Source organism: Anneissia japonica, unplaced genomic scaffold, assembly GCF_011630105.1.
Source record: "Anneissia japonica isolate Jap-2015-1 unplaced genomic scaffold, ASM1163010v1 scaffold3032_len512176_cov184, whole genome shotgun sequence".
Taxonomy (NCBI): domain Eukaryota; kingdom Metazoa; phylum Echinodermata; class Crinoidea; order Comatulida; family Comatulidae; genus Anneissia; species Anneissia japonica.
The window spans coordinates 5622-16891 of NW_022688691.1; the positions used below are offsets into that span (position 1 = coordinate 5622).

General features: G+C 32.9%; 1 protein-coding gene across 3 annotated transcripts; it reads left to right on the plus strand.

Annotated features, from left to right (window-relative positions):
* Positions 1–959: 959 nt before the first annotated feature.
* LOC117122624 (ras-related and estrogen-regulated growth inhibitor-like) lies at positions 960–10541 on the plus strand. Of its 3 annotated transcripts, XM_033268298.1 has the most exons (7): positions 962–1286; positions 2000–2215; positions 3294–3350; positions 7024–7097; positions 7803–8111; positions 9433–9581; positions 10303–10541. In XM_033268298.1, the coding sequence occupies exons 2-6, from the start codon at positions 2065–2067 to the stop codon at positions 9562–9564; spliced, it is 723 nt and encodes a 240-aa protein (XP_033124189.1). In that variant the 5' UTR covers positions 962–1286; positions 2000–2064; the 3' UTR covers positions 9565–9581; positions 10303–10541. The 3 variants fall into 3 exon arrangements, with proteins under 3 accessions (XP_033124197.1, XP_033124189.1, XP_033124181.1); XM_033268290.1 differs by having other exon boundaries at positions 963–1285; positions 1998–2215; positions 9433–10539; XM_033268306.1 differs by lacking the exons at positions 9433–9581; positions 10303–10541 and having other exon boundaries at positions 960–1286; positions 7803–8117.
* The last annotated feature ends 729 nt before the right edge of the window (positions 10542–11270 follow it).

Sequence of the window (11270 nt, forward strand, 5' to 3'; positions counted from 1 at the left end):
TAAAACTCGAGCGTCACGACATTGCGAAGTGTCTGCTCTTGTTCCTCGTATCGTACTCACTCGAGTCAATCCGAGATGGCCCGAGTGAAGTTTCATACAAATGTTTCGTACGGAAAAAAAAATCGCCCCCCATATATGGGAGGTATATTTTATCTAAATTGGTCAATCTTGCCAAATCCATCGAGAAAAACAGGTATCCTAAAATTAGTCACGGATCTCATGAAAATGACTCTACTACTAGTCAACTTGACAAGAGGAAAAACTTTCACGTTAGTCATTATAATTACGGTATGTAATATACCAAAGTTGATTTTCTTATAACTATTGCTATATTAAGGGTTAGCCGAAAGGTCAATTGATTAATCTCAGATAAGATAGTATATAATACTTACTCCAAGTATCGAAATGACCAGGGAAAAAGAACTTCAGCGCTTCGTAACTGAAAAGAAGGCGCTATACAAATAACAAGTAACAATTAACAAGTAGGCTACGCCATCGTGTCAGGATTCAATAATTCGACATTAATTACGTCATCATCAGGAATGATGATTTCTGATGATAACATAATTATTTTCGAAATATTGAATCCTGACACGATGGCGTGCATTTCTATACTTGGAGTATGTATTATACTGTCTTATTAAGGGTTAGCGGGTGAACACATGGGAAATTAAAAAACAGGCAGATTTTTACTAAAACGTTAATTTTCACACAGAAACTTAAGTGGCATAGCCCGTTTTTGACAAGCTGAGTTTATTTTAAATTTAGTTGATTTATTAGGCCTATGGCAAATCTTAATTAAGTCGCCTCAAAGGCAATATTATGAGCAAGGAGGTCTCCTTGTTATGGGTATGCGATTACTTCATGGAATCACAAAAGTCCTTTCGAGGATAATGAGCCATGCACCTACAATGGACAGTTAATTTGGTGTTAAGAACAAGAACAATACATTCAATAAAAGACAAGCGTCCTAGTAACAGTTATCTCGTAGGTAATACCATCTGACATTATTATAAAGTACCAAATTAGGCAGTTGCGTCAATGACATTGTCTATAGAACACGTAATCTAGCTTCTTCAGCCTGTACTTTACAATTGCTGAGCTCTACAATTGCTACTTCCATCTTAGGCCTCCTCTTTCGAATAGGTACAGTAACTCAGCAGCACATGCCAACCAGAGACAACGGTGAGCCTTATAATTATAATACTTTATCAGCTGTGAGTTTAAAAAGTTGCGACTAATACCCAATATTCTGGTGCCGAAGTGAAGTTGTAAGACTAAAAAAGGTGAGCATTTTTCACTTAGCCACTATTATTTTTTTCGTATTGATTGATGAAATAAGAAGACGAAGACCTTCAGTAGTTAGACCCGTGGTGTCCTCATTTGGGCATACCTTCAGTATTGAAAGAGCCAAATATCTAATTACCAATAGTATAAGCTACTAACACTTTTTGTTCAGATCTAATTTTACAATATACATAATTTCTTCCTTATTATTTATCATTATATCATCTATTTCGTAATGTCACTATGCTTGGATAGTCTAATGATAATAAACCAAGTGGTTCACTGATTACTGTATATTAAGATAATTATGATTTTGAAGCACACACCAGAAAGACCCATATCTCCATTATTGATTCAATTTTTCATCAGGATCAATGACGATCTTCAAATAAAGAACTAATTATGAGCATAAATTTTCAAATTACGGACTATGTATGCTGTTTTTACTGTTCGGTCCTGGGGTTAATTTCTAATTTGGGTCTCAACTAAAGACGCCCGGGTAAGTTTTTCGATGGATGATTGCTCTCACTAAATCGTGTTTAGCTTTTAACAATTAAAAGGGTTGCTGCCTACATCCGCTTCACATAATTTTTAAGTTTTACAATGGTAATACATAGCTTTCTGTGGCCATGTTGGATCACTATACTGGCCTGTATAACCTATAGTGTGTTCTCATTAGACAATATCACAACTGTTAATACTTGTTTTCCAGTCCACTTGCAGATTAATGAACTGTTGCTGATCCTTTTGAAGCGAGCCGTTGATCCACACAGAGAAATGCGATCAAATGGAAGACATACAACATCATTGTGTTCGCTACCCCAGCGACCTCGTACTATAGGATCCGTTAGGGGCTACAAATCAATTATCACGAGGAATAGACCTTATCATATTCTTGTTGTTGGTGATTCAGGCGTAGGCAAGTCAGGTAAGCTTCGTTTCCAAATTAATTCTATCTTGGTAGAGACAGGAACAATTATATTATTAATCATATTATTAATAAGTTTAAAATTTATAATAATAATTATTTATAGATATTATTTTAAATAATAAGGATACGATAATATTAAAAATACAGTACTAATTCATTATTAATATTATTATTATTATTATTATTATTATTATAGTATCGATAACAGCTTTTAAAATTGTGATTTGTATTTACATGCCTCTGGAGTCGTTAGAAAAAGTGTTTCGATCACCAAAGTGCCACCGGTGTGATAACTGAGGCTGGTTTGCTTTTAGAAATCGATTTAATTTTTTCTTTATTCAACAATAATAATGTAAATTGATAAAAACATAGGAAATGATATTAAACTATACCCAATTACCACATGAAATCACATTATAAAGCAGTAAGATAAAATGATTTATAAAAACAAATTTTCTTACTTCAGCCCAAACCATGTCGGGGTTGAGGTGGTATGGATCTTCCATCTGTGAAAGTACTTCCCCGGGCCCTCTAATTTCTGGACCATTAGTATCACTATTAGTTATGATGAATTAGTTTGTTACTGTATTTATTTAAGTTTCAGTAAAATATCTATAAATTCTTCTCGAGTTCGGTTAAGCCGGGCACTCACTGCGCCCGACGCTCGTCGAGTGACGTGATTCTATGGAAAACGCAACGCCACGACGCGCGCTCAACCTGGCGCTCAACTGATCGTTTTTAATGACGATTCAATGCAGACTGCCGCTAACAACCAGCAGACGGCGTCGCGTCCTCTTGCGCTCCCAGGGAGCGGAGTTGGATTCGTCGGCCGATGAGCGTACGACGTAGTGGGTGCCTGGCAAAAGTCTTGGTCAAGCAATGAATATGATCATGATATGATCATCACTGTTATTTCGCAGGTGAGATTGCATGGGCTAATTCTTAAATAATTTAATTAATTGATTTAAAATGTATCATTGTCACCATTTAAAAGCAACCTCTACTGAGTGGTACACAGTTCATAATGGAATAAAAATGTGAAAATTTACTTATTATTATTTCTTGTTTGTTTTAGCATTGACTGTACGATTCATAACGAAAAGGTTTCTGACAGAATACGCGCCAAAAGAAGGTAGGATGTCTGGCTTGGCCTCTTATGAGGTTTCTTTTTCATTTTAAATCCTGGAGTTGATTAATAGCTGTTTCTTTAGAATGAAATTAGGAATAACAAACAAAAAATATTTGAAAATTTTTAATTTATTATTTAATGTTTAATAGTAAATTTTCAACTAAATTTAACTTACAATTAAAAATAGGTAATTCAAACAGACAGAACTTTTCAGACTAATGGAATATAGTAAACGTATTCAGGTGAATGATAGGTGACTAACATAGTTTTCTGAAACAAAATATTCTGGATAGCAAAGTATGATATGCTTAGGTGCTAGAAACGAAAGCATATAGGCCTAATATTAGTTAATGACGTTTCTGTACAGTACTTTAAGTGAAAAATAAAAAGGTTTTTAACTCTTCGCACGAGACTTTATTGTCTAATTTACTCTACCTACCAGTTGAAGTTAGTTTTAGTTCTCAACACCATTTTATCACCTATACTTTAATCTATATGTATGAATATGTATTGTATATGTATGTATAGGTGGGAACCAGTCAACATCGCCCCTAGCAAACTCGTTCCTTGCAATCTCACCCCCTTAAAAACTCGCCCCTCACAAACTCCCCCTTTAGGCCTACAAACTCCAATCCAATCCAAACAGAAGTACATTTGTAAAGCGCCTTTCTTTGCAGATACGAAGCGCTGCAACCCATAAGCAGCCGTGATCATTGCCTAACCCATCCACAGCCGAGTTTCGCCCCCCTAACAAAATCGCCACCCACTAACAAACTCGCCCCACCGGCTATACCCAGTTCCCCCCCCCCCAACAAAGTCGCCACCCACTAACAAACTCGCCCATAGCCTTTTTCTGTCATCAGATCAACAATTAAAAAAAAATAATAATACAGTAATTTACCTATCCAAGTAACGTTATTTTGACTGCCAATCCTGTTGTGGTCAGCTAAAAGCACATTCGGAACCACACTAAGCAATAAAACTTCCCTGTGAACTTACAAGGTGTAGTTTTTATCGTTTGTTGCGATATATATTTTTTGATTGCATGTTCATTAATGCAATTAATGCTTAAATTAAATTAAATGGATATTTATGAAAAAAGTATAGTCACTAGATAGTTTGTCATACGTTTGTTGCCTTGTCACGTTCATTTACCGTATTGTTCTGATCATGTTTATAATAGGCCTATAAATAAATGAAAATATACTGAATGATATATGATGAATGAAAATAGAGGAAATATATAGTATTTGTAGGCCTATATATATACATATACATATATATACATGTACATACATATACATATATATATATACATGTACGTATATGTGCGTATATGTATATGTATATATATGTATATATACCGGTATGTACATATACACGTACATATGTGTGTAAGGTATATATATACACATATATCATGTATATATATATATATATATATATATATATATTATATATATATATATATACATATACATGTATATATGTATACATATACATGTATATATACATATATATACACACTATTATATATATATATATTATATAAATTTTAAGACAATTTCCGGTATAAGACTGTTTATAATTTATTAATAAGCAAGTATTGACCCTAAGTTATCAAATTTTATGCGAGTGGTTGGTAGGAAATGGCTGCACGTGGCGTTTGATAGGGACCTGTTGAGACTAAAGACAAACATTGGCGACTTGTCAATTCAAATAAATATATAAACTGCCTTGTGATGGCATATACTGTATTATACAGTAATTATTCATTGTTACTACTGTTACTATATAATCATTAATATCCTTTACTATTACTAATTACTATAATGCCTACAGTATTATTACTAAACCAATTTGATACTACACAGTACAGTAGTTAGTATTAGTACATAAGCTGCTAGTGTGTTTGTTAAATTTCTACAGTACAGATCAGCGCAGTAGTTCAAAAGACAATTTTTTAAAAAAGGTACAACCTAATATTATTATTTATTCTGTCTGTTCCTAAGTATGAATGAGCATTAAAACAATGAAGAACAAGTTTCCATATGTCATCACAACATGACTTTATTGGATACTGAGCTGCATAAAATGACATTGACAATTCTGGTTTTAACAAACATACTGGCAACAGTACTGTATATCAACATAGGCAAACCCATTGACTATAAATACTTTTTCGTTACTAATGCTCCTATAGTATCAATCGTTATTAAAACAAAGAAGAACAAGTTTTCATCACAACATGACTTTATTGGATACTGAACTGCATAAAATGACATGAAAATTATGGTTTTAACAAACATACTGGAAATTCAACAGTACTGTATATCAACATGGGCAAACCCACTGGTTATAACTACTTTTTCATTACTTATGCTCCTATTATGTCATCACAACATGACTTCATTGGATACTAAACTGCATAAAATGACATATATGAAATTCTGGTTTTAAGAAACATACTGGCAACAGTACTGCATAGGAACACCCATTGACTATAAATACTTTTTCATTACTTTAGTCATCCAAAGAAATAAACTTACAGTTTTTGAGGAAATAAATACATAAAAAGGTTGATTATTGCAATGAGTGAATGGCACATTTGTCAAGGGTAAACCGATTTAATTAAATACATTTTACGATGCTTTGGTTATCTAAAAAATGAAAGTTACGCTACCGGATACGCTATTTTTTTTAATTCTCGAGACGTCAGGTTTCGGTACCAGGATAAAATGAATACGGTTGAACTGAATCAGGCTTAATAGTCTTCGTTAACCGTTTGGAGGCAGCTTCTATAGTCCTGCTGTCACGTTTGTATAGAACGACAAACATTTTTGGCCTGATACCGCTCGATTCGCGACATTAATTCTTCCTAAGAATCGTAAGAAGTAAACATATCACCAATACAATAGCAAACGTTGCCGCCATGATGATGCCTCTTTCGCGAACTGCGCTCTATCTTGGGGTTTTTAATCTCATCATTACGTCACATACATCGCTCGAACATGATTGGTCGAAATCCGCTACCGGATCCCTAAATCAAACAAAACATGTTATTTAAGTTATTTGTGTATGCATAAAATGAAACTTAGATCTTGTATTTTATTCCAAGAAAGATTTTTTTACAATACTTTTGTTTTCTTTTAAAATTATTTCCCAGATTATATAAATATTTGTGATATAATTAATTTGTAGGATTGAACAATAGATGTGTGAGTATGATTGTGACAATGATTTATAGTGTGCTCTAGATTTTTCCGTGAAATGAAAAAGCGTTTATAAAGTATAATTATGTACCAAAAATAGCTTGTACAATATTTAGAAATTGGAATAATATATAATAAAATATTTGTCATCACAAATTTAAAAAAAAAATTGCACACACAATAATAGTTGTTCAGACACTTAAGGGTGGCCGGTAAGGATTTATATATCATAACATTTTTAATAAATAATCTTCATTATTGAAAATTGCTAACTAATGTCATACTAATGAGAAGTTGAATAGAGTAGGCCGTATTTCCTATCTATAATTTAAATTATTAATTTTGATGAGACTGGTTGGCTTTTTTATGTGATAAAATGTTCTGTATATAACGATGGTAGTATGAATAATGAAGAAAATGTGTCTAAATTAAAATGTATTAATAATTGTATCTTTCCAATATAGAAATCACAGTGGAAAAGTATATAGATATCGATAGTTGCCGTATGCACGTTGCGATTACTGACTCTGCCAAGACGGTATGTACACTCTGTCGCCTGTTATATATTGCATTTTGTTGTTTTACTTTAAAGCGTATACTTTTCTGAATGTCATTTTAGGCCCACCTTAAAGTATTTCAGTCTTTACAAAAAGTGCATGAATTAAATAGTTTGAAATTAAATTGTATTTGTATACCATTAGCAGCAGACTAGTGTAATCCACAGTGGATTCAGCCTGTTAATAATGGTGAAGGGAGGAGGAGTGGGGCAATGTGCGAGCGGAGCGAGTCTTCGGACAGGGCCCCTAGTGGGGTGCAAGGGGGAAAATCCACCATAAAGCTAGCAACTTAGTAAATTTTAGATTGTATATACAATTTCATGGGAATTTTCGATAATGCTGTACAAGATTTTGTTTACAAACAAAAAAAGCGCTTACAATGTACGTACTGTTAACCAAAAACTTGAATGAAATTCAAATGTAAGGATTTTTGTAGTAAACCTGAATATAACTAGTTATCGTTTACAACAAACATGGTTTACAAGATCCACATTGATTGGACTACTTAATAAGTAGTTCTATATTTAACTAGTAATTTCAAGTATTATAATCACTTTATGGATCATCTGGGTTCATCAATTTCATCATTAAATTTATGATTACCACTTAACTCATTTAAGTAGGCTCGTGCTTCCACGTGAAGCACATGACATTTACTTATTCGTTATATTACCCCTTCTTTCCAGGTCGATGTTATTCCATCAGACACTTCACACATTGATGGCATAATGGTCGTGTATGACATCTCAAAGAGGCCGTCTTTCGTTGCCGCCATTGACATCCTTGACAGTATTTCACAGGACGCTATTGCGAGTCGAATTCCAAAATGTCTGATAGGAAACAAAGCAGACCTGGAACATTTGAGACAAGTATCGACCATAGAAGGCGAGATAGTAACAGCGCAGTACGTTACCTTGGACTGTATGTTCCATGAAACGTCGGCAGAAAACGGAGTTGACAGCGTGAATAAGGCATTTCAGACGCTTTTACGACAGGTATAGTGAAGTTCTACAACAAAAATGTTCACTTACAATAAATAAATAAATATTGCTTTTGCATTTTATTTTACTTGGAGCATACATGCAAACCCACTCTTCAATATATAAATACAAACATATATATATATACATACATATATTTACACACATATATACATACATATAAATATACATATATATACATGTATGTGTGTATATATGTATATGTGTGTGTGTATATATGTGTGTGTGGGGGGTGGGTGGGTGTGTGTATGCTCTTGTTATTTGTATGTGGGGGTGTGTGTGTATATAGGTGGGTGTGTGTGGGTGTGGTATGTGTGTGTATGTATACGTGTATATATGTATGCATGTATGTGTGTATATATGCGTGTATATATATATGTGTGTATATATATGTATATATATGTAAGTGTGTGTATGTGCACATGAATGGGCACATATATGTGCACATGTATATATATATATATATATATATATAAATCAAGATAGCCGTTAACACTGTTAAATTATATACATAAATCATCAAAGGAAGGTAAATACAGTGTTCGAATAAAAGACATAATAATACATCGTGTAGCATAGCTCGCAACAAATGTAGTCATGTAAATTTATTTACAGGACTACATTCGTTGCGAGCTGTATTTACCTTCCTTTGATTATTTATGTATATAATTTAACAGTTTAACGGCTATCTTGATTTATTACAGTGTATGCTATTATTTGTTTCTAGCCGTACTTATTGTGTAATGGAGTGTATCTGGTGGTATTTGAATCTGTTTAACCATGAAACCTCCGTGGTCTAATGGTTATGACGCTCGCCTTGACAGCGAGAGGTCGCAGGTTCGAGTCCCGCCAGAGGCATTTTATTACACAATTTCTTTATTTATTTTACAGGACTACATTCGTTGCGAGCTATGCTACACGATTTATTATTATGTCCTTTATTCGAACACTGTATTTACCTTTCTTTGATTATTTATACACATCTAGATGTGTATAAGAGACAGTATATATATATATATATATATATATATAATTTCAAATTAGGTTTGCCTTGTAGAAACCAGATACAAACTGATAAATGGATACTACCAGGGCGCCTAGGGTCCCCGTGATGGCCCCGAAGCTCACATATTCTTAATAGATTTCTGAGATTTCCAATAGATTGCCAACACATGCAGTATCACTAAAATATAAATTTGAATTAAATTAATACAATATCATCTACCATCGTTAAAGTTCTTGTTCTTGTTGTATTATAGATTTGAAATTCTCTGTCAACAAATATGGTTCAAAAATGTATTCTCAATTGTTTCAGATAGTGCAAATTGAAGAGGGTAAATGTTTTCCATCTTCATACGGATCAAACCCTACCCTTAACAGAAGTAGATCTCTTCGTGCAATAATGAATCGCTTCCGATCAAGAGGAAAACGGACTGCAACTATATGAAAAGTCGCCTTCAAATGGTAGTTGACATTACAGACTTCAAAAAGTGTTATTTTAAGTTTACCTTGGAAAGATTCGCCTATATTGAAAATGCTTAGGGCCCCTTATTTTCAGGTATTTTGGAATAAATCACGTTGGAAAGCCTTGAGCCCTAAAGTTTACGTATTTTGGAAACCCCACTTATTAGAATGACATAAAGCCAGCCACCCCTCCCCCTCCCCCAACATGATGCTTTGGAGAAAAACTACTGTATATTTTGAACTAATTTTCACCAAACATAATGGCAGGTCAGTGGAAGTGGTTTGGCGCAGTGGAAATGATTTAGTTGGCATCCCTGAAGCCGGGGTTTCCATCCTCATTCGCTGTGTGCCGATTTCGCTTGTGTCCTTGAGCAAGGCACTTTATCTACATTCAGTCTACCCTACCTATCAGTGGGTATCTGCGGTGGACAAGCGTCTCACCCAGGAGGAGTATCACATTCTCATCCGCTTCACGCTACTTGAAACTGGGGATAAGCTCCAGCTCTGAGCCCTAGTGAGTCGGCAAGAATTTTCTTAATGGCAGATCATTGTTTTTTGTAATGTTCGAACGAAAAGGAGAAAATGATGAAGTGGGCAGCAAAGAAAGTTTGAACTCACCTCTCTTGCCAAATATTATTTTTAAGATATTAAATAAACATTACTTAGGAGCCTAACTAATGCAGTAATAACGTTAATGTTGTTTGTTTGTCACTCTCCACAGGACGGGGTTGTGTAAATTTATAGATGTGAAATACTAGTAGACGTTACCAGTGAGGTATTGTCGATCAACCATTTTGATGTGCCTTTAGAATTTGCAGCTTTAAGTTTAGATAGGTATATATATATATTTTGAAAGCGATTGTAAATAAATATCGGTTTACGCAAATAATTAGGCTATAATTATCATAATAATTATGAATATTTTATTGTTAATATTATTTTTATTATTATTGTTATTATTTGAATTATTATTTACATTATAATTTACATATCAGTCTTACTATTATTTGTAATAGGCCTATTAATTTTATTCTAATTATTAAAATTGATTAGTAATGGTAATTATTATTGTTAATTATTTTAGTATAGAGTAAAGATATGTATTTATTTAGTGTTTGCTATTTCTTTGATATTGTACTATTGAATTGAATTGGGATTATAATTGAATTACAATATTTTTTCTTCATTATTATGTGCGTTATTATTTGTATTATCTTAATATTAATTTTAATGCTGTCAATTAATTATTTAGTGCTATGTTTCTCGCTATTTTCTTTGGAATTGTATTATTGAATTGAATTGAATTATATATAATTGAATTACAATATTATTTACATATTATTTACATTGCTATTAATTTGCGTTATTAATTTTATTAATTTTAATGTTTTGATTGACGTTGATTAATAATGGTAATTATTATTTTAAATTATTTTATAATAATAATAGAATATTATTGCTATTATTAGGAATATAGAGTAAAGATATTTATTTATTAGTTCTTGTTATTTTTTTTTTGGAATTGTCCATTTCGTTCCTCTTGCTTATATATGAATAAAACCATTTTCGTATCACAATGGCGCCCAATGATTAATATATAAAGTATATTTCGTGGCATGGTACAACAACGCTTTAGCAACTTAATATTCCTCTTCTAAACATAAACTTTCACAATTAAATTAATCCTGT